The 21,785-nt window shown below is 60.9% G+C and overlaps 1 protein-coding gene across 7 annotated transcripts in view; it reads left to right on the top strand.

The window, feature by feature from the left end:
- Nucleotides 1-21,785, top strand: part of STRN4 (striatin 4) — a 26,173-nt gene extending 4,388 nt beyond the window's left edge. For 3 of the 7 annotated variants that reach the window (XM_053211036.1, XM_053211040.1, XM_053211041.1), the window contains exons 2-18: nucleotides 3,348-3,451; nucleotides 3,978-4,051; nucleotides 5,094-5,172; nucleotides 7,980-8,177; nucleotides 10,095-10,236; nucleotides 13,429-13,588; nucleotides 14,142-14,276; nucleotides 14,615-14,730; nucleotides 16,280-16,455; nucleotides 16,534-16,581; nucleotides 16,884-17,005; nucleotides 18,200-18,370; nucleotides 18,529-18,669; nucleotides 19,111-19,209; nucleotides 19,322-19,408; nucleotides 20,714-20,949; nucleotides 21,181-21,785. In XM_053211036.1, coding sequence (XP_053067011.1) covers nucleotides 3,348-3,451; nucleotides 3,978-4,051; nucleotides 5,094-5,172; nucleotides 7,980-8,177; nucleotides 10,095-10,236; nucleotides 13,429-13,588; nucleotides 14,142-14,276; nucleotides 14,615-14,730; nucleotides 16,280-16,455; nucleotides 16,534-16,581; nucleotides 16,884-17,005; nucleotides 18,200-18,370; nucleotides 18,529-18,669; nucleotides 19,111-19,209; nucleotides 19,322-19,408; nucleotides 20,714-20,883 — 2,022 coding nt within the window. In that variant the 3' untranslated portion in view covers nucleotides 20,884-20,949; nucleotides 21,181-21,785. Of the gene's footprint in view, nucleotides 1-2,384; nucleotides 2,503-3,347; nucleotides 3,452-3,977; nucleotides 4,052-5,093; nucleotides 5,173-7,979; nucleotides 8,178-10,094; nucleotides 10,237-13,428; nucleotides 13,589-14,141; nucleotides 14,277-14,614; nucleotides 14,731-16,279; nucleotides 16,456-16,533; nucleotides 16,582-16,883; nucleotides 17,006-18,199; nucleotides 18,371-18,528; nucleotides 18,670-19,110; nucleotides 19,210-19,321; nucleotides 19,409-20,713; nucleotides 20,950-21,180 lie in introns of all 7 variants that reach the window. The other 4 variants (XM_053211039.1, XM_053211037.1, XM_053211038.1 and 1 more) reach the window with 4 other exon arrangements.

Raw genomic sequence — 21,785 nt, 5'->3', positions numbered from 1 at the left:
AAGGAGATACAGGGGCCGGGCTGAGCATGTGTGAGGGTCTGGCACGTTCTTGACTTCCCTTTCTCCCCCACAGACTGAGGTCACCTGTGTCATCAGTCCTGCCTCCTTAGCACCTCAGATCCAGTAACCCAGCGCCCCCATCTAGACTGAGCCACTGTCGTTTCTCCGTGGCGTTTCTGGGACTGCCTCCTGTGACTGGCCTTCAGTGGTGTGGGCATGCCCCTCCCCCCAGGCCATCAGTTCCCCGTAGTTCAGCTGAAATTATCTTTGTAACATGCACGGATCCCATCTCTCCCTTGTTTGAAACCTTTCCATGGCTTCCCCTGTGCTCTTAGGACAACCTTCGAACCCTGATTTGGTCTGCGGTCCTTTCTCGGGCCTACAAGCCTCTCTGCCTTTCTTCGTGAACCCTGTAGCACATTCTGATGTGGCCACACCGGCCTCAATTTATGACCCCACCGGCGGAATACGAGTGTGCCTGTCTCCCGGTTCTTGGCCAGTCCAGGCATTACTTAGCATGTACGTGCTCAGTTCTCAGCTAACCTGACGGAGAGACCTGGTCCCTAGAGCAGGACAGAGGTGACACTTGGCTTGTGGGCACGGATCTTGTCTCTACCCTCTTCCAGCAGCCACTCTACTCCCCTGGCTGACTTCTGACAGCCTTTGGGTCTTGGCTGAACTGTGCATCTTGACTCCAGAAACGGGCTGGGCGTCCCTTGTCCCATAACACCCTTTGCTTCCTCACCGTGGCCGTAGTCAAATCGTGTGTTGGTTGTCGATGCTCCTGCCTGTCTCCTGTGCTGCACTGAGAGCTCTGTGGGGCCAGGAACCACTCAGACGAATGCCTCATGCAGGACCTGGCTGTCACAGGCTGTCACAGGTGCTGGATGTTGGAATGAATGGAGGCTCTCAGCTGGCTGTACTGGCCCTGGGAACCAGAACACTCGCTGTGGAAGCCACAGAGGGTAGGGAGGACGGTGAGGAGGTAACTCAGAGCTTGTGTTTGGCGATCGACCTTTTCTTCTCCACCTCTCTCCCCCACCTTCTAAAATAGACGGGACAGGGTAGACTCGGGTGACTGAGAAGATACACAAAGGACAGACATTTCAGACTTCCAACATGGTGATCACACGAGAGTCCGCCTGTCTAGCCTTAGATATTTACGTACGTATGTGTTGATTTAACGTTTGTTTATTTTTGAGAGAGACAGAGTGTGAGCAGGAGAGGGGTGGAGAGAGGGAGACACAGACTCTGAAGCAGGCTCCAGGCTCTGAGCTGTCAGCACAGAGCCTGATGTGGGGCCCGAACCCATGAACCGTGAGATCATGACCTGAGCCGGAGTTGGATGCTCAATAGACTGAGCCACCCAGGCGCCCCTGTGTTAATTTAAAACGTAGAGCGAAAACAATGTTCACAAGGGCGGGGTGGGGAGTCCCATTCCTTCAATGGACGGAGGATTTTTTCCCCCCATAGTGTACCTGGTGGCATATGGCGATCTGTTTGTTATTTGTCCCCTCCCCTGTGTAACACACGTCTCATCTTGTTTAGTGCTGTTCTCTGTCTGTAGCTGTATCCGATACTTAGGTGGAGCTCAGTAAGTATTGGTGTCAACGGGTGAACACGTGAAACCTTTGTTTTATGTCAATGCTCATATATCCTTTTTTGTTCTCTCAAAAAGAAGCCTACGTTGCACTTATAGCTGTAGGCTAGCTACATCCCTGGAAGTGGACCTGTCAGGACAAAGGGAATGTGCGTTTGACATTTTTATAAACATGGCCAAATTGCCCTCCAGGAAGGGTGCGTCGATTTATGACCCCACCAGCGGAATATGAGCGTGCCTGTTTCCCTGGTTCTCAGCCAGTGCCAGGCATTACTTAGCACCTGCTCAGTTCTCAGCTAACCTGAGGGAAAGACCTGGTCCCTGGAGCACGACAGAGGCGATAGTTGGCTTGTGGGCACGGGCTGTGCTGCACTGCCAAGTGCACAGGGCAGATAGGTCATGGCCCTTGGAGCCCCAAGGAGAGGGAGAGCCGTGGGGGGCGGGCATCCGAGAGGCTACTGAAACTTACAGTCCTGGAGCAGGGCTTTGAGAATGGTCATGGCCTGGAAGAGGGGTCTGTGGCCAGACCCGGGGCTTCTGGTGGAGTCACTGAAGTCCTCCAGCAAGCACGTGGTGTTTGGGGAACGGCTGCAGAGACGACGCAGCCGCCTGTGGGGCAGGAGGCCTGTAAGCCACAGACCTCTCCGCTCAATGGGGCTTGGGTCTCAGAGGGCTCTTCACTCCCTTAAGGAGCTGGGCCCATTTCAGCGTTGCGGAAGAACGGACAGGGAGAATAAAAATAATAGGTAGGAGCTGGCATTTATTAGCCCTTCTTCTGTGCTAGGCCTCGGACTGAGAAGAACTTAACACATGAGGGGCAGGCACTCTCGTGAGCCCCATTTTCTAGAAGGGGAAATGGAGGCTCAGAGAAGGCCGGTGACCTGCCTAAGATCATGCAGCAAGTAAGTGGCCGAGCCCGGCCTGGAGCTCAGGCTGTCCCAGCCTGTCACAGTGGAGCACTTGGGGAGAAGCCAGGGTTGAGCCCTGCTCTCAGGGCTTTGGCACAGGACTTCTGGAACATGGTCAGGGGCCAGGATCCTGCCTCGAAGGCCGTTGGCCCAGTGTCTCCAAAAGACCTGTTGACAGACCAGAGCAGACTGGGGTAGCCCATGCCAGCAGACGGTGTGAAGTGGTTGGCAGGGGCCCTGGGTCATGTCTGTGGCATGTCTCGCTCACCCTGGGCAGACTCCGGTGGGACGCGTGGTCCCCACGGTGGGGGTTGGGTGGTAAAGCTTTTGCATTGGAGCGGGAGCTGAGCTGAGCCACCCACTCTTGTCCCTAAGCTCCAGAAGTAGCTTCCTACGCCTCCCAGAGACAGATGCTCTGGTAGAAATAGTGAGACGCCACCTCCACCAGCACTGTAGGGGACAGCACCTGCCTTAGGGTGGGGGAGAAGGAGCCGAGGGCTCCTCATGCCTACCTCCCCCGCCTTCGTCCCCGGTCCGGCTTCTCCCCAAAAGCCAGGGGCCACGTTAGGCCCGAGCTGGCCCCATTTTAATTGCAAGGGTTAAAGACTCCTCCTCAGCTCTTTCACGGTGGGTCACATGGCAGGGGACTCTGGAAACAGATCCAGCATGCCCTGTCGCTGCTCCATTGAACCCTGGCTCGGGGCCTTCACGCCTGAGGAAGTGGCTGCTGCATGTCATTGTGGGGGTAGGGGCTGGCGCTGACTGTCCCTGCGTGAGCGAGGGACGCACATCAGTGAGCCTGAGCCCTGCTGCCTTCCCGTTCCCTCCTATCCCTGCAGGCTCAGGTAGCCTTCCTCCAGGGAGAAAGGAAAGGGCAAGAGAACCTCAAGACAGACCTGGTGCGACGGATCAAGATGTTGGAGTATGCCCTGAAGCAGGAAAGGTGAGCCCTGCTGCCCTGGAATCCTGCCTTCTGAAGTCAGGCCCGGATGGAGGCTCAGGAGGCCGGCCGCATGCCTTCCGGCTGAGGGAGGTTTGGAGCCTGGCATTCTCTTCCCCGTCGCCCACCGCCGTGTGGTTCCAGTGGGGGGGACAGAAGAGGGCGCCGTAGGTGGAGTTCAGGATAACGGCTGCTAACAGTTTTCATAGTGGCGGCGGCCCCTGCCGAATGCTCACCGCCTCGTTCCCCTTCCTCCCGCCTAATGGGTCCAGGTGAGGCTTCCAGAGGGTGAGGACTTCTTCGGGGTCTCCTGGAGCCGGGGTAGCTCCCCAGTCTGCCTGACTCCAAAGAGTGGGTCCCTCTCAACGCCACGTGTGGTGCCTCTCCCGCCAGCGCTGCTTCCTGAAGGCCGGGGTGGGGGCGGTAGGAGAGTGGGCTGGGGGGACCCTGGAATCTGGGCGCCTGAGGTGAGTGCTGGCCCAGTCCACTGTTCTGCATCTGTCCTCCAGGAATCGTTTTGCTCTTTTAGGGCCAAGTATCACAAGTTGAAGTTCGGGACAGACCTGAACCAGGGGGAGAAGAAGCCAGAACTGGCAGAACAAGGTACCCACCGTCAGATCCACCCTCCTTGCGCCCCCCCCCCCCCCCCCTGTTCCCAACAACCCTGAACGTGACGTTGTGGCGCAGAGTGGGGTCGCCTCTTTCTTACTTCGCTCCACAGGAAGCAGACTTGGCCGAGTGGGGGGCTGGGGAGGGCTTGAACCTCACTCTCAGCGCCCCTCTTCGTGGGCTGCTCTGCAGGGCCCCAGAGTGGGGAGGGTGGTGGATAGTGAGGTGGAGAGTGAGGAAGGCCTGTCCTGCCTGCCATCCCTCCATGAAACCGACAGACAGCGTCCCTAATGTTCTAAGCTCCCTGGAAGAGGGCTCTGTTCACCAACAGGTAAGGAGGGCAGGTGTGCCAGGTAGAGGGACGCGTGTACAGAAGCACGACGATGTGGAGGAGGGTATGTTAGGGGACAGGGAGTTACTGGGTGAGACTGGAACAAGTGGTGTGGGGGTAGTGGAGGCGACCAGCTGGGCGACCCAGCAAGGCCTTCAGTGCCGCGTGAACAGCGATGCCGTTACTTATGTCAGACCCCTCCTACGAGGACAGGAGCTCCACAGGGCAGGGGTCTTGGTCACTGATGTCACCCGGGTGCCCAGTCAGGAGCTTGGTTGATGCCGAGTGAGTAGTTAATAAAATAAACAGACGGTCTCATTTAATCCTCATAAGGATCCCGAAAGGTAGGTGCTACCGTTATTAACTGATTTTCTCAGAAGAGGAAACCGAGGCTCAGAGATGTAAAGCAGCCTGCTCAGTGGCACACAGCCGGAACATGGCAGAACCGGATTTGAAGTACAGAGCCTGCTCTGTATACGCTCTCCGAACAGGATCGGATTCCTGTGTAGGAAAATAACAAGGAGAGTAGAGGGCGTGAGGGGAGAGGGTAGTAGGTTTCAGACGCCGTCAAGTAGGGACTCGATAGGACCTGTGACAGTGACCTGATAGTGACTCGTTAGGGCTTGAGGATGAGGAAGGGGGAGGAGGTGATGGGTACGTGGCAGCACCCCAAGACAACCTGCCTCCTTTGTCTCCACTCTCCAGTTTCCAATGGCCCCATGGAGTCGGTCACCCTGGAGAACAGCCCGCTGGTGTGGAAGGAGGGGCGCCAGCTTCTCCGACAGTGAGTGCAGGGCAGGGGTGCCGGGCTGGGGTAGGCAGAGGCACGTGTTTGGCTTGGGAGATCAACTTGAAGACTCCACAGTCCTTCCTGTCCCCGCCGGGTGGTTGGAGGACATCGAACTGTCCTTGCTGGATCCTTGCTGGCCTGTCGTGCTGTGGGTGGAGGCTGGCCTGGAGGGAAGACTTGGCTGCAGGAGGCAGACATGGGGGACCTTTGCTCTTGAGAAGTGACCCCAGAGGCCTCTGGCTTTTAAAAAAGGGGGTATTGTATTGTTAAAGAGGTTTGTGTTTTTTTATTTTTGTGATTTGAAGAAGTGACTTTTTTTTAGGTTTCTTTATTTTGAGAGAGAGAGAAAGAGAGCATAGGAGAGACAGAGAGAGAGGAGGAGAGAGAGGATCCCAATCTGTCAGAGCAGAACCCGATGCAGGGCTCGAACTCATGGACTGTGAGATCATGACCTGAGCCGAAACAGTCGGATGCCTAACCGGCTGTGCCATCCAGGCACCCCATGTCCCTGATTTCCTTAAGCTAAATATCTGGAAGCACATTGCTAGCTTCCAGTGTGTGCAGGCAGTCACAGCAGAATGGTTGTAACACGCAGCACCTGCCAGGCGCCTGTTATGTGCCTGGCGCTGTGCTGAATGTCGCGCTCACGTTGATTCCTTGCGAGACTTCCTGTGCGGTAAGCTCCTAGAGTTCCCCTAAAGGCATGGGTGCGGAGAGGGCGTGTGTTTGCATAAGACGACAGCGCCATCAAGTGGAGGGTCCGAGGTGATCTTGGGGGTCCACCCCCAGAGCCCAGCTTCTTCACCACTGTGCTTTCCTGCCTCTCCCCTGTGGGGGTAGAGGGGACCTCGGACACAGGCAGGCACTCTAGATGACACGGCAGGTAAAGGCAGGTGTGCTCCAGTGTGTGAGGGGCAGTCTCGGGGGTCCCCAAGGGACAAGGTCATGGTGAACATAAAAGGCTTCTTGAGGAGCCACCAGAGGACCAGCGAGGGACTCTTGTATCTTTTAAAGCCACAGATACCCACAATTGATTTTTCCCCCTATTTTTAACTTTTAGACTAGTCCCAGCTAGTTTCCATTTTTTTTAATTACAGAAGTAATAAAAACTAATTTGTAGAAGTGAGTAGAGTAAGTGGTAAAGGTTTATTTCACATCTCGAATCCCTTGTTCTGAAGGTTGAAAGTCACTGCTATTGAGTTTAGTGTGTCTGTCTCTTTCCAGGCCTTGTGGGGGGGCATACTTCAAATGTGTTTGTGTGTGATCTTATACTCTTGCACACATTGACACTTTTGTTGTTGTTGTTTGTTTATTTTTGAGAGAGAGACACAGAGCGTGAGCAGGGCAAGGGCAGAGAGAGGGAGACACAGACTCCGAAGCAGGCTCCAGGCTCCGAGCTGTCAGCCCAGAGCCCGACACGGGACTCGAACTCACGAACCATGAGATTATGACCTGAGCCGAAGTCGGACGCTCAACTGACTGAGCCACCCAGGCGCCCCTAACGTTTATTTATTTATTTGGAGAGAGGGAGAGAGAGAGAGATGGAGCAGCAGAGGGGCACAGGGAGAGGGAGCCCGAGAATCCCAAGCAGGCTCCACACTGTCAGTTCAGAGCCTGGCTCATGGCTTGATCTCGTGAACCGTGAGGTCCTGGCCTGAGCCAAAGTCGGGACACTTAACTGAGCCACCCAGGCGCCCCAACACTTTTTTTTTTTTTTTTTAAACTGAATTATACGGATCACATAACTTATTTGGTGAAACCGTTTACTGTGGCCGTCTTGGCACTCTGCCTCCTTTATTTTCTGCCTAGCGTCCCCATCAGTCATTTGCGGCCATGGTCCTCTGCAGTGGACATGTTGCTTGGCCCCTGCATTTTGGCTCTTATGTACAACATCCTGGCAAGCATCTGTGTGGCTGCATTATGCTTGTGTATAAAGGCTTCTCCTGGAAGTAGACTTGAAAGTGAAACAGCGGGGCCAGGGTATGCTTATTTAAAATACTGTGCCGGGGCGCCCGTGTGGTGCAGTACGTTGAACATCCAACACTTGATCTCGGCTCAGGTCATGATCTCACGGTTCTTGAGTTTGAGCCCCACATCGGGTTCTGCACTGATGGCGTGGAGCCTGCTTGGGATTCTGTCTCTCCCTCTCTGCCCCTCCCCTGCTTGTATGTGTGTGTTCCATCTCTCTCTCTCTCTCCCTCTCTCTCAAAATAAACCTAAAAAAAAGGAAATCTAAAATACTGGTGTAGAGGCGCCTGGGGGGCTCAGTCGGTTGAGCATCCGACTTCGGTTCAGGTCACGATCTCACAGTCCATGGGTTTGGAGCCCCACGTTGGGCTCTGTGCTGACAGCTCAGAATGAACCTGCTTTGGATTCTGTGTCTCCCTCTCTCTGCCCTCCCCCACTTACACTCTGCCTCTCTCAAAAATAAATTTAAACGTTAAAAATTTTTTTAATTAAAGAAATACCGGTGTGTAGTCTTTATTATTTTTTTCTTAACATTTATTTATTTTTGAGAGACAGAGTGGGAGTGGGAGAGGGGCAGAGAGAGAGAGGGAGACACAGAATCCGAAGCAGGCCCCAGGCTCCGGGCTGTCAGCACAGAGCCCAAGGCCGGGCTCGAACCCACGAACCATGAGATCGTGACCTGACCTCAGGTTGGACGCTGAACCGAATGAGCCACTCAGGCGCCCCCTGATGTGTCGTCTTAAGTTGCTTCTCCAAAAAGGCTGTCCCGCTTTGCAGCAGCCCCCAGAGAAGCCAGGAGACCCCTGACCCACGCCAGTGCTGTCTCCCTGCAGGTACCTGGAGGAGGTGGGCTATACGGACACCATCCTGGACATGCGGTCCAAACGCGTGCGGTCCCTACTAGGTCGCTCATTGGAGCTCAACGGGGCCGTGGAGCCCAGCGAAGGTGGCTCCAGGGCCACGCCAGGCCCTGGGGGGCTCAGCGGGGGTGAGTCGCTGCTGGTGAAACAGATCGAAGAGCAGATCAAAAGGTGAGCCCTTGGTGAGGCCTGGCAGGTCTGTTCCTCTGTGTCCCCTCCTCCTGATGAAGGCCGATGTCAGAAAAGCCAACGGTGCTCCCTGGTGCTCTGGTGGCCACTTCCTTCCTGGAGGGTATTGTGGGTCCGTTTGCTCCAGAGCCTTCAGTGCCTTCATTGTGGGATCCCTGGATTCTCTTCTGGGTCCCCCTGCACATACTCCCGTGGTGTCATCTTCGTGCCGATTCGCGTCACGGCTCACGTCCGGCACGGCGCTTCTTCTGAGGCTCAGGCCTTAAACCGCCCAGCACGTGGGGCAGCAGCTGAAGGCAGAGCCTGGGTGGCACCCCCAGCCCCCGGTGGGGAGCAAAATACACGGCCACCGCCCTGGGGAGCTCTCACTTGTTCGTCGTCTCACTGGTAGTTGTTCCTCAGCATCAGTGACTTAACGTTTGGTGGCGTTCAGCGCTGTGCAGAAGGGGAAGAAGGAAGAGTGATAGGCAGTGGCCCTGCTTTGAATGGGCGGCGGGGGGGCCTCTTCGCGGGGTGACATCTGGGCAGAGAACCGCAGGAGATGGAGTAAGCCGCCCACGGGAACAGCGACCGTCAGGGTCCCGAGACTTGGCGTGTTGAGGAACCCGCGGCCGGGCCTGTGTGGCTGCAGGGAGTGAGCATGTGGGGCTGTGGTCTGTGGTGAGGTTGAAATCTCAGGAGTGGGATGAAATGGGGCTGTACCGGCCACGATAGAGAGTTTGGATTCTTCTCTACGGGTTGGGTTGTGGGAAGCCCGTGGTTTCGAGCGGGGGTGTGACACAATCTGGTGTGCTGGTCGGCTTCGAGGAGGAAGGGCTGGAGGGCAGGAGCGGGAGTGCGGCTGGGAGCCTCCTGCGGTGTCCTGGCGAGGAGCGGAGGGCGCGCCAAGCGGCCAGCCTCTCCGTGGGTTTTCTTTTGGAAGGAGTGGATGTCGGGGAGGGGAGGGAAACCAGGGGGTGGCTCCGGGGTTCGGGCCAAGCAACGGGAGCCGCGTTGGCTGCGACAGGGGAGACGAGTGGAAGGAGCGTCGAGGGGGCCATCAAGGGCGGGCAGAGTCCGCGGCCGGGCGGCCCCCAGTGCAGGTGACGCGTGGCCAGCCTGGAGCTCGGGTGGGGGTGGTGGGGGCCGGACTCCGAACTCCCCTCTAGTTCACCGGCATGCGGCCGGGGTTGGCAGGCTAGAGGCAGCAGCCGAGGAGGCTGGGCCGGTGCAGCCGTGTTGCCGAAGGAAACCCCAGAGATGCTCTGCTGGGAGGCCGCACACCATGCGGCCAGGACGCGGTGCCGGATTTGGCAGCCCGGAGGGAAGATCTGTCCTCCAGGCAGTGACCGAGGACCTGGGCAGTTGGCAGGAACTCTCCGGAGCATTGGCCCCGTGGCCATAAAGGAGGATGTTTGTGTTTATCTGAACTTTGAATCCCACCCACTTTTCTGCCCTGGAGTCGGGTTTGGGCAAATAACCCTTTTGTTAAAACCCGTTATCCGCTTGGAGGCATCAGACGGTTGGCCAGGAGTGGAAATGGGAGGCCATCTGTCAGTCGGGAGGGTGCAGGTGCGTTGATGGTTGGGTCGCCCATGGGGCCCCGGGCGTTTTCAGAGTGACCGGTTCCTCTTTCCCGCCGGGCGCGTCTGCCGCTTGCCTGATCCGTGCCTGTGGTTTGCCTGGGCCGAGGGAACAGGGGCTGCTGAGTCAGCGACACTTCCTCGGCCCACTCTCCTGACCCGGCACGTGAAGGTGTCGGGGTGGGGTGAGTGTCTGTTGGTCAGAGGCTGCGATTGGAGCCCCGTGTGTGATCATGGTGGTTTCAGCCCCCTTGAGCGCCGGGGCCAGGCTCTGGCCACCTCTGAGCTTTGCCACCTGGCGGGACTAATGCCCCCCCTGCCCCCCTGTCGTGGGCAGGAACGCGGCAGGCAAAGATGGCAAAGAGCGCCTGAGCGGCTCGGTGCTGGAGCAGATCCCCTTCCTGCAGAGCTGTGAGGACGAGGACAGTGACGAGGACGACGAGTTGGACAGTGTGCAGCACAAGAAACAGCGGGTGAAGGTGCGCCCCCCGCCCCATCCCCTCCCCCGGGAGGGCCCCCCTGCTTTGTGTGCCGGCGGCACAGTGCCCCCGTGGGTGCTCTTGGGGCCGTGTCTCTGGCCACGCCCCTGCCTCGGTAACCTGTCGGGCCCTCGTCTTCCCCCACCCGTCTCCTCCCATCCTTTCTTCAGCTCCGAGAGGCTTCAACTCTCCAGACTGGGCCAGCCACACGCTGCCCTCTCCGCGCGCTCTGTCCCTTGGGCTAGTCTGACCTCCATCACCCACACCGCGTGGCTCTCTGTCTTCTCCCTCGATAGACTGTGAGCGCTACCAGGCGGGGACTTAGTGTGCTCGCAAGCGTGTGTCCTCCCGCTCTTCTCTTCCCAGCCCCCAGCCCCCGGCGTGGATGGCCGCTGCGGTCAGCCCGGGGCCAGGTTGGGGCATCCGTGGGGGCCTTGGTAGTTTTGAGCGTCCATCCTGCCCTTGCATCGAGACCGAGGCCCAGGGGCACCCCCCGCAGGCCAGAGTCCAGATCTCAGCTTGGCTTCAAGATAATGGCCCTCGCCCCATTTGACCCCTGCGCCTCGACTGCCAGAGCCACCGTGTTCCTGCCGTTTCAGTGGCACCGTCCCCAGGCATGATGTGGGCTCACCTCACCTGTCCAGTAAAAAAAAAAACCTTGCTTTGGGCCTGTGCGGACCTAGCTCTGCTCTAGCAGCGGCGACATGGAGAGAGAGGTCCGGTCCCTGGCGTGGGGAGCCGGCAGCCCTGTGCCAAGGGACGTGCTGCCATGCGGGCTGCACGAAGGGGGCCTGTGTGGGGCCTTCCCATCAGAGCCCTTCTCTGCCTCCTTCAGCCTCACCTTAGCGCCCCTCCTCTGCCGCCCCTCCACGCCACCTTCTCTGACCTCTCACCGGCCCTTCCTCCCCTTCCCTCGGCAGGGTCGGAGCCATCTGGACCCGGACCGCTCTGGGTCCTCCCTGTCTGGTGTCCCCACGTCTGTGTGGGACCACGTCTGTCCTTGCCGCAGCTCTGTCTCCAGGGTCCCCGGTGCGGCTCAGCACAGGGTCCCGCCTAGCGTAGGCGCTTGGGGAACGCACAGAGCCAGGACGCTGGAGCTGGGTTCCAGGAGAATCAGGATGTCTCCGAGGCTGGGGCCTCTGATCCTGTTCGTGGTCTCTCCTGTGCCTCTTGGGATTTTCACTCCTTTTTCAGCTCTTACCTCATCCTCCTCTGGGAGGCCTGCCCGCTCCTCTCTGCTCCTCCCAGCAGAGATCATCGCTGACTTACACTCCCTCGGGCTTTTGTGTCTGTCCCCGCACTTGTCCCGCGGGCCCTGCGGGGGAGGCTCATCAGACAGGGGTGTCGCGCCTCCCCGGGCCCGCTCTCTCACCCAGGAGACCTTTAGTGACCAGACTGTTCTTCCAAAGATCTCTAAGGCTCCCGCAGCGGCCACTGGCCTGGCTGTGTGCCTTCGGGCATGTGATTCTCTTTGTCTTGGCGGCAGTTTCGGGGGCTCACCGTCTCTGTCTCTGGGCTGTTGAGGATTTCTTTAACGTGAATTCGTGCCTGTGGAGTCCTTGGCTACGCTGGGGCTGGCCACACCCGGTGCTCGGTGGTGGCAGTATTCGCAGCGCTGGGCACGGTGGGCAGAACAGAACTGCACGGGACACCTGTGTCATGGGCCCTGGAGAACGCCTGTTTACGCTTCCATGCTTCTCAGAGCCCTGGCCCCACCGGGGCCTCTCTGGGCACGCTGGCCAATCCTTGAGGGAAGGAGGAGGAGGTCGCCGCGTCCCGTCCCTCTGGTCCTCCCACACAGGCCAGTGGCTGGCGCCTTACGGACGCCTGAGCGATTGTGACTCCATGGATTCATAGCCTGCTGTGCCGGCTTGGAGTGCTGGGCCTGCGTGGGGGCGGGGGGGGGGGGGGTCAGCCACACCCTCGAGGAGCCTGCGGTCTGACTGAGGCTGGCCTTGTGAGTGCCCGGACTTGGTCCAGTCCGGGGACACTTGGGAGGGAGAGGATTCCCCGAAAGGGGTGGTGTTTGAGGCCGGTGGTCGCCAGAGTCCCCGTGCCGGGCCGGGGTGTGCTCTGACACCAGCACCTAGAGCAGAAGTCAGAGAGAGACCCGAACTGTCGCTGAAAATCCTGGAACCCCCCGGAGTCGTTTCAGGCAGCCGTGGGGGTTGCGCGCACACAGCCCCCGGACGGCACTTTGTGTACGACGTGGTGACGCGGGCACCGCAGGAGGGTGAAGGATCGGATGCGGGTGTCCCTGTGGAAGGCCGGGCCACGTGGGGAAACGCGGGCGCCGTGCTGCTCCGAAGTCCCACATCTGGGATGGGGTCCAAGCTTGCGGAGGGAGGAACACGAGAGGGTTTGGTCGTGACCGTGCAGAAGACCTCGCCTGCCTGGCATCCTGCTCCTCCGGGCGGGGGGACGGTGCTGTGCGCTCTCGGTCCAAGGTGGCGCGCGCTATGGAGCCTCAGCCCACCCAGCAAGATGGAAGGGAGACTCGGAGGGCCCTCGGTGATCTTCCGGTCCAGAGCCGCCTCAGCGTCTCGAGAACGGCTTGGACCGGGGACCTGGGATGCGGGGCTTCGCTGCTCAGCCTCGGTTTCCTCATCTGTAGTATGGGAATAAGCACAGCGATGCCAACTCTTCACAAGGTTGTGAAGTCACACGGGTGAAGCTCGCTTGGTGCGCTGAAGAACGCGTAGAGGCTGGCACGGAGTTCGATAAGCCTTTGCCACCGTCACCCCCGCGCGTCCATGCCACTTGAATCGTGCATCTCCGCACACTCGCTTACACACGTAGGCACATACGTCTCTCCCCTTTGCTCTGCGGCGGCCTTTGCTGTCTGCCTCTCCCCACCCCCTCCATACAGGCTTGCGGAAGGGGAGGGTGGGGCCTGTGAGGCGATCACAGGTCGGGGGGCAGGGCTGGGGTGGCCGGGAGGAGGAAGAGACTTGCGAGCTGTGGGGCCCTGAAGGCTGCCAGCAGGGGGAGCGCTGCCACCAAAGCGCGTCCTGGCCCGGCCCCCCCCCCCCCCCCTCCCGGGAAGGGCACGAGGGGAGGGAGGTGGAGCTGTGTCCGGTGTGGGACTCTTCCAGGCAGGGCCAGCTGGTTCCTGGAGGCGCGGCGGGCCTGGGCTTGGGCTCGCGCTGCGGGCGGGAGCCTCCTGACCCGTCTGGTTTCCTCCATGCCCAGCTGCCCTCCAAGGCCCTGGTGCCTGAAATGGAGGACGAGGACGAGGAGGATGACTCTGAAGATGCCATCAACGAGTTCGATTTCTTGGGCTCGGGAGAGGATGGGGAGGGCTCTCCGGACCCTCGACGATGTGCCGCAGAGGGGACCCACCACGAGTTGGGTAAGCTGAGGGTTTTCTGGCCAGCCGTCCTCACCAGGCGAGGTAGGGGCACACGCGGCCGCCCACAGCTGCTTCCTGCCCCAGGGTCTCCACCGGACGGATACGCTTCCTGAGAGGAGGGTGGCTGAGGAGAGCAGGAGCCCCACACCGTGGTGGCCGGGCCCTCACCCCTTCCCTGGAAAATCCCTGTGGGGACGCAGGCGGGCCCAGCTCTTCCCGGAATGGGGCCTCTGGCCCTCCGCGCAAGCGTCTAGTTCTTGGACCTCGGGGAGGGAACAGGACGAGGACCTGGCAGGCAGAGGCAGGCAGGGCAGGGCTGCATTCTCCTGTTCTGTGACCCCGAGCCACGAGGCCCTTGGCCGTCACACAGGATGGCGGGGGACTGAGTTCCCTGCAAGGCTGGCATCACAGAGCACCCTAGCTCAGTGCGCCTCCTCTGCCTGACCCCACTCCCACTTCGAGCCCTGGCGCTCCCTGGTCAGGACTTTCCGGCTACCTCACGTTGGCAGGAGAGGCCTCCAGTGGCTAAGGTGAACCGGAACACGGGCTCCAGCCCCGTGCTTTGTCCCTGCAGAAAGCCGGCGGGTCAAACTCCAGGGAATTTTGGCCGACCTTCGGGATGTGGATGGGCTGCCCCCTAAAGTGACGGGTCCCCCTCCTGGCACACCCCAGCCCCGGCCACACGAAGGTAAGCGGCCCCTCCCCCCCCGGCCCAGTTCCCTGGGGCCCATAGCAGAGGGGGGCTGCAGAGCTAAGCCCAGGGCTTCTGTGTCCTCAGGGTCGAAGCCTGGCCTCTAGTCTGCAGCCTCCCTGTCCCAAAAGTTTGTCTGTCTGTCTGTCTCCCTCTTTTTTTGTCTGTCCTTCCCTGTCTGTCTGTCTGTCTCTCCCTGTCTCTTTCTTTCCAGCTGTGATTCTTGATCTCGTCCTCTCCCTGTCTCTGACTCCTTATCTCCCCCTCTGCCTCTTTCTGTCTTTCTTTCTCTCTCCCTGCCCCTCTCCGCCCCTTCCCTCCCCTCCCCCTACCAGGTTCCTTTGGCTTCTCCTCAGACGTTTTCATCATGGACACTATCGGGGGCGGGGAGGTGAGCCTGGGGGACTTGGCAGATCTCACCGTCACCAACGACAACGACCTCAGCTGTGATGTAAGTTCTTGGGGTGCCCTACCCCCCACAGGCCCTCATTGGGCATCCCGCACTGTGCCCACTCTTGCTGAGCTCTGACCGGGTGCCTGGCCTGCGCTGGGTCCCTTAGCGGGAGGACGCTGTGAGGTCATTCAGCAGCTCGCCTGTTGTACAGAGGGGCGCGGACATGTACTCGGCACGGGGCTTGACAGGGTCGCCGAGGCACAGGGTCTGGAAGACACCTCGGCCCCTGCCATCTCCTGTAGGCAGTGCTCCCTCCCACCCCTGGCCTACGTGCCCCTCACATCCAGGCCCCGGATGGGCTGGCGGCAGGGCAGGACGGCATCAGAAGGGGAAGGGGGCTCTGGGTTGGCACAGCGTGGGGAAGCGGACTTGTGCAGGAGATAGGAATTGAGCTGAACTTGACAGCCAGAAACCAAAAAACCAGGCGTGGATGGGGCCTGGTAGGCAGGCGGGCCGGGGTGACAGGGAGGCCTTTAGGGCCGGTGTTCTGAGCTCCAGACCCACAGATGGGCCTCTGGCCCTCTGGTCTCTGCATTGGGTGCACGTGCACATTTCCCCCAGGAACGTTCACCACAGCTTTTAGCAGGATCTCGAGCGGTTGGTTCCCCAGCAGGGTTGTGGGCCCTGCTGTGAGATGCCAGGAAGGGGGGCCGAAGTAGAGGCTTCGAGCAGGCGTGTGTGCCTGTGAGGGGGTAACCACACAGTGGCGGAGCCTCTGGCCCTAAAGAACGAGGGCATTGGTGACAGCTGCGGTGGGGACCTTTGGGGATAGAGCCCAGACCAAGGGCTTTATCAGCTGTGGAGCCCGTGTTGGGGCAGGACATGGCATCTCGCCTGACAGTCTGCTCATCCTCCTTCCCGATGGGCTGCCCCTGGGTCCCCCGCTCAGAGAGTGACACCACCATCCACCAGGGCACCTGCAGGGTCTCTGGGACTCCCCCAGCGACCTGTTGATTCTGCTCCCCAGTCTCTCCCTTCTGTGCATACCTGTCCCCATTTCCACTCCCCAGCATGTGGTCTCTGTGCCCTCTCTTTGCCTGAGAGGCTTCTCTCAGGGCCCCTTGGCCCCTGCAGCCACTCGTATCTTCCTACATCCAATCCGTGTCATTTCCCTGCTCTAAACCCTTCCAGGGCTCCCTGTTTCGCTTAGGATGAGCTACGGGTTCCTAGAAGTGGCTCCAGCCCCAGCTCCTGCCACTCTCTCCCTTGCTTTCTACAACCCAGGCCTCCCCTCAGGCTCTAGACCTGGCCTGCAGCCTCAGGGACTTTGTTCATGCAGTGTCCTCCCTCAGTCCCCTCCCCTGATCTGGTTAAGTCCTGCTCTCTTGACACCTTAGGAAAGCCACACTGACCCCCCGCAGAGGCAGTCAGGCTGCTCGGGTACTCAGAGCTCAGGGACCTGGCACCGCGGGGCAAACTGACTCGACTGCTTTCCCGAAGCCCCCTCTGTGGGTCTGGTTGGGGAAGGGACCGGTCCTTGGCCTCCTGGATGTCAGTCCGTGTCTGCGGGACCGTGGGGACGCTGAGGCACCTCCCCCTACCCCAGCTCTCTGACAGCAAAGATGCCTTTAAGAAGACGTGGAACCCCAAGTTCACCCTGCGCTCACACTACGACGGCGTGCGCTCCCTGGCTTTCCACCACAGCCAGGCCGCCCTGCTCACCGCCTCTGAGGACGGCACGCTCAAGCTCTGGAACCTGCAGAAAGCTGTCACGGCCAAGAAGTGAGGGCGGCAACCCCGGGTTGGGGGGAGCGGAGGGGAGGGGCTCTCAGTGACATCCGGCTCCTCTGCCTCCCCCAGGAACGCCGCGCTGGATGTGGAGCCTATCCACGCCTTCCGGGCTCACAGGTGGGGAAGCGCTCCCACAGGCGGTCTGGCCCCGGCCCTCTGCACACACACCCCCTTGCTCCCGGTGCTCTGCAGACACGGCGCTCCCACGGCCGGTTCTGGGCGCAGCCTTCGGAGGAGGAGATGGGTGTGGGGAGCTAGGGGCAGGCCGGTCCGGGGGCACCACCGGAGCCCCGGAGGCCGGATTCCTTTTGGCCGTCCTCGAAAAATCTAGCAGAGGACCTCAAGATCCCATGGAGGGGGCCGGAGGAGGGCTGAGGCTGAGTTTTTCATTTCTCCTTCGCCACTTTCGTACCTTTCAGGGGCCCTGTGTTGGCAGTAGCCATGGGCAGCAACAGCGAGTACTGCTACAGCGGCGGGGCCGACGCCCGCATCCACAGCTGGAAGATTCCGGACCTCAACGTGGACCCCTATGACGGCTACGGTGAGGACGGCTCCCTCCTCTGGTTCCCACCCCCCTTGTCCACCGGAGCCTCTTCGTTCCCTCAGTGCCCACCCGTGCCTAGTGATGCAGGGCCTGGGGGGCGGCGGCGGGCGGGGGGCGCACCGTGTGCCCCCAGCCCGGGTGAGCCTGGAGCCTCGTGTTCAGCCTGTGACGGGGGTCAGATGGGCTGAGGCAGGAAAGAGGTGGCGTTGGGGGGCCGCTTCCTAGAGGAGCTGGCAGGTGAGCAGACTCGGAATCCACACCGGGGCCGGGGACCGGCCCATGCAGGGGCTTGGTAGGCCCTGCCGGTGTCTTCCTGTGGCCGAGTGCAGGCAGTCGGTGAGAAGTGGAGCAGGTGACAGGGGACAAGTTAGTTGGGCCAGGCTGTAGGAAGTCTGCACTTGATCCTTGGCACCCCTTTAAGAGTTAAGTGGAAAAGTGACCGCACTGCTACTTATTGTACGTCCCCCTCCTTCTGATGCCTCTTCCGATAACTTTCTTGGTCGCACGCGTGGCTCTTTACTGCTTTGTGGTGGTGGAGTTTAGAGGTCTGTGTCTTCCCAAGAACAGTCCCACCCCGTAAAAGGTCAAGGGTCAGTCCCAGGTAGTCTGTGCTCTGGGCCATGCGAGCTGCCACACGTTGGGGGTCAGCAGGGCCTGACCAGAGCACGCCGTGTGGACTTGAGTGACGGGGGAGGCAGAGGTGGGAAGGATCAGAGGGCTTTAGAGAGACTGGGCAGGGCTTGTGCCCTGGGGGCGAGGAGCCAAGGCAGGCAGAGTGGGGCACGACTCACGAGTCCCAAGCTGCAGAGGGTCTTGGGGCCACAGAGCCACCATTGTTCCTTCACCAAGGAGGACCAATGCTCCTTCACCATTGTTCCCCTTCACCAAGTCCTAAAACTTGTGTATTGAGCGCTCATTCTGTGCCAGGCACTATGGTGGGCCCTGCGGGCGTGGCAAGGGAATCCCTGCCCTCTGGAGCTTCTGTTCAGAGCCAGTGGTCAGAGTGTGCGCGGCCGCTGCAGCGGGTTCCAGCGGTGACAGCTCCGAGGGCAGGAGGAGTCTGGGTAGAGCTGGGTGAATGGGCGGCTAAGCCGGGCAGCCTGGCTCTCAGCAGGGGTCGGTGCCCTGGAGCTGTCTGGGGTGGGGCCGCTGGCCCTGACCTAGCTTGTTTCCTTCCTCCGCTGGGTCTAGACCCGAGTGTGCTGAGCCACGTGCTGGAGGGCCACGGGGACGCTGTATGGGGCCTAGCCTTCAGCCCCACCTCCCAGCGCCTGGCCTCCTGCTCTGCTGACGGCACCATCCGCATCTGGGACCCGAGCAGCAGCAGCCCAACCTGCCTCTGTACCTTCCTCACAGCCAGCGGTGAGTCGGGGGAGCAGGGCTGGGCGCGGGGTGGGCGTGGGAACACGTCACAGAGGAACATGCCTCCCCACGAGGGGCCCAGGCTTCCCAAGTCCCGTCCCGCAGCCCCAGGGCAGGACCAGGTCTGTTAAGCAGCCCTCCCTTCCCTGTGCCCTCAGATCATGGGATCCCCACCTCAGTGGCCTTCACCAGCACCGAGCCCGCCCACATCGTGGCCTCCTTCCGCTCTGGCGACACCGTCTTGTACGACCTGGAGGCTGGCAGTGCCCTCCTCTCGTTGGAATCCCGGGGGAACAGTGGTAAGAGGGGCCTTAGGGACAGGGGCTGGTATCTGAATGCCTCCAGGGCCCCGGTTCCTCCTGTGGCTCTGCTGAGCCGGTGTCTCATCAGCAGAAGATGTCTCCCCTACCCCCTCGGGGGCTCTGGGTAGGAAGGAGATAAGGTCCCAGCAGCTGCCTGGCTCTCGGGAGGGCTGAGGGGACAGAGATCATCAGGAACTCGCCCGCCAAGCCTCGTGGCAGAATGCATGGCCTTTATGGGTGGCTCGAACCCATCCTGTGGCACCCCAGGCGTCTTACGGATGAAGCACTGTGGCCCAGGGAAGGGAGAGGCCTGGGAGCCCAGGCCCCCGGCCAGCTGAGCAGACAGCAGGGCCGTGGAGCCGTGGTTCTCTTCCTCTGGTCTTTGTCCTGGTCTCCCTGATTTCCCCGACATCCTTCCCTCTCCTCCTCTCCTTCCAGGCCCAACCCAGATCAACCAGGTGGTGAGTCACCCAAACCAGCCCCTCACCATCACCGCCCACGACGACAGAGGCATCCGCTTCCTGGACAGCCGGACAGGTGAGGCCCAGCCTTCCTGGTCCCCGCTCACTCGTGCTCACGGTGTCCCGTCGGGACCTTGACCTTCCCCGCCAAGGGAAAGTAACCTGCCGCCCACCCTCTCTCCTCTCAGGGAAATCCGTGCACTCTATGGTTGCCCACCTGGACGCGGTCACCTGCCTAGCCGTGGACCCCAACGGCGTGTTCCTGATGTCGGGAAGTAAGTGGGGACTCTCCTGGCTCCTAAGGAGCAAGGGTGTGTAGGAGCCGAAGAGGAAGAGACGCGGGCACTGGTCACGAGGGCGTATTCTGGGGCCCCCTCTCGCAGGGGGGCAGGGGCAGGGAGCCTCCCGGCAGAGACCGCGCACGCTCAGCCCACTGGAAGCTTTTGCGTGCGTCTTCCCGCTTCATCCAGATCATGCTGTCGGCAGGGTATGTTATACCCGCGTGCAGATGCGGAAACGGGCTCGTGGAGGTTCCGTGATTTCGTCGAGCGTGGTGGGTTGGCTGCAGGAACAAGTCCGAGTGTGTCTGGCTCTCAGTCCCCACAGGATTGTTAGCATTTGGAGCCACGTGCTCTGTGGATAAGGGCACTGGGGCCCGGCCACCACGGGGCTGTGCCTCAGAAGGATGAGGTGCAACATGGGCAGACGGGGAAGGGAGGTGAAGCGTGTGCCGGGCCATCAGGAGTGCCATGGGCGAGGGGCCTCCTTCCGCTCACCTCTGCTCCCCATTGTCAGAGTATGTGGGAGGTTGCAAGCGAGCACACAGAGGGCGTGGGAGAGCACGTGGACGGGCCTGGTCCCATCGTGGCTGGGTCTTTGCCTGGTGACGGTAGCAGCTGTGCCTGCAAGTGCCGGTAGAGGGGGTGGTCAGGGAGGTCAAGCCCAGGGCAAAGAGGATTTGGGACAGGGCCCAGGTCCTCCGTATATAAGGGACACATGGAGCCAGCCTCCGCCACAGCCAGCCTGGTCCTTCGGACGCAGAATTCGGGCCGTCTCTGAAGGCGGCTCTTGCCCCAGGGCCCGGCCCTGTCCGCTCCACCCTCTCTGGCCTCCTCTCCATGCTCCTGCTCAGGCTGCTGCAGCCGTACCCGCCTCTTGCCCGTCCCCTGGCCACCCCTGCTGTTCCTCCGCGTACCCCCGTGGCCCTTCTGTCATCACGGTGACCAGCTTGTGCCGGTGCTGCTGTCCGCCTGGCATTGCTCCTCCTGTTTTCTCATTTACCGGGGGCCACGTTGGAACGTCAACAGCACTGGGTGGGCAGCTTTGCCCAGGACGTTCACTGTGTCCCCGGGGCCTGGTACGCAGGTGCCCGGTGAACACTTGGTAACTAATGGGTGGACGGCCACCTGGGATAAAAGCATTCTCCTTTGGGCTGGGCGTCAGGAGGTGGCCGGCAGAGGTGGGGGACAAGAGGATGGAGACCCCCCCCCCCCATTGTTGAGGCTCCTCCAGTGGGGGAGGTTCGGGGAAGCCGGGGTACCTGCTGGGGGACAGTGCTCTCTGCTCCCACACCTGCGCAGGCCATGACTGCTCCCTGCGTCTGTGGAGCCTGGACAACAAAACGTGCGTGCAGGAGATCACGGCCCACCGCAAGAAGCACGAGGAGGCCATCCACGCTGTCGCGTGCCACCCCAGCAAGGCCCTCATTGCCAGCGCAGGCGCCGACGCCCTGGCCAAGGTCTTCGTATGATGCCCACCTGGCCCCGCCCCGGCCTCCACCTCGGCTGGGGAGCGGGGCCAGGCAGGTGGGACTGAGGTGAGAGGCCGGACAGGAGGGAGGCTTGGACTGGGGGGGCTTCTAGAAACCCTCTGCATCCTCACCCCTGACGGGAGGGACCTCAGATGTATCCCTTTGCCTGGCACTTCAGGAGGGGGCCACGTTCCCAAGGTGGAAAGCCCTGGGCGTCGAGAGAGGGGACGGAGGTGGCCCGACCTCTCGTACCCGAGGTGTCATGCTCCAGTCTCCCCTCCCTTCTGTCTCCCTCAGGCGACTCCCAGCCTCGGCGGAGGCCCGGAGGCCCGGCCTCTTCCCGCCTGCCTTGGAACCTGGTGGTGCTAATGCCCCTTTCCCTGGGAGGCCATCCCCCATAGCCTCCCCTTCCCCAAGCATCCTGGGGGGCAGCCTCCTTCAGGACTTACCCTCCCGGACGTCCTCGAGGAGTTTCCTCTCTGCACCCGGACACCCAGTCCTGGTATCTGAGCTGCTTTCTTGGGTGCAGCACAGCCAGGGCTGGGTGTCCTTGGGGATCAGCTTTTCCAAGACGCCAGAAGGTGCCAGGTTCTCTCTTTGAACCCCCGATCCCCCCTCCTTCTTCCCAGACCTGGGTGGTAGCTGTGCCGGGAAGAGCCCCAGGCGCCCCCACTCTGGGTCCCCTGGGAAGCCATGGCACCAGCTGGACCCTGGTCCTCCTCAGCGGGGAGCGCCCGGCCTGGTCCACCCCAGAAGCTAGCCCCAGTCCACCACCCTCTCCTCCAGTTCCCTCAACACAGCTTTCCAGACACTACCCAACGCCTCCAGGGCCAGTAACTGCCTGGGGATCAGGTGATGCCCTCGGGGGAGGTGCCCACCCCTTTCCCCTCCCTCCCCCAGCC

This window comes from Acinonyx jubatus, chromosome E2 (assembly GCF_027475565.1).
Source record: "Acinonyx jubatus isolate Ajub_Pintada_27869175 chromosome E2, VMU_Ajub_asm_v1.0, whole genome shotgun sequence".
Classification (NCBI taxonomy): domain Eukaryota; kingdom Metazoa; phylum Chordata; class Mammalia; order Carnivora; family Felidae; genus Acinonyx; species Acinonyx jubatus.
The sequence above is the reverse complement of the archived record's forward strand: the minus strand, read 5'-3'. Positions and strand labels throughout refer to the sequence as shown.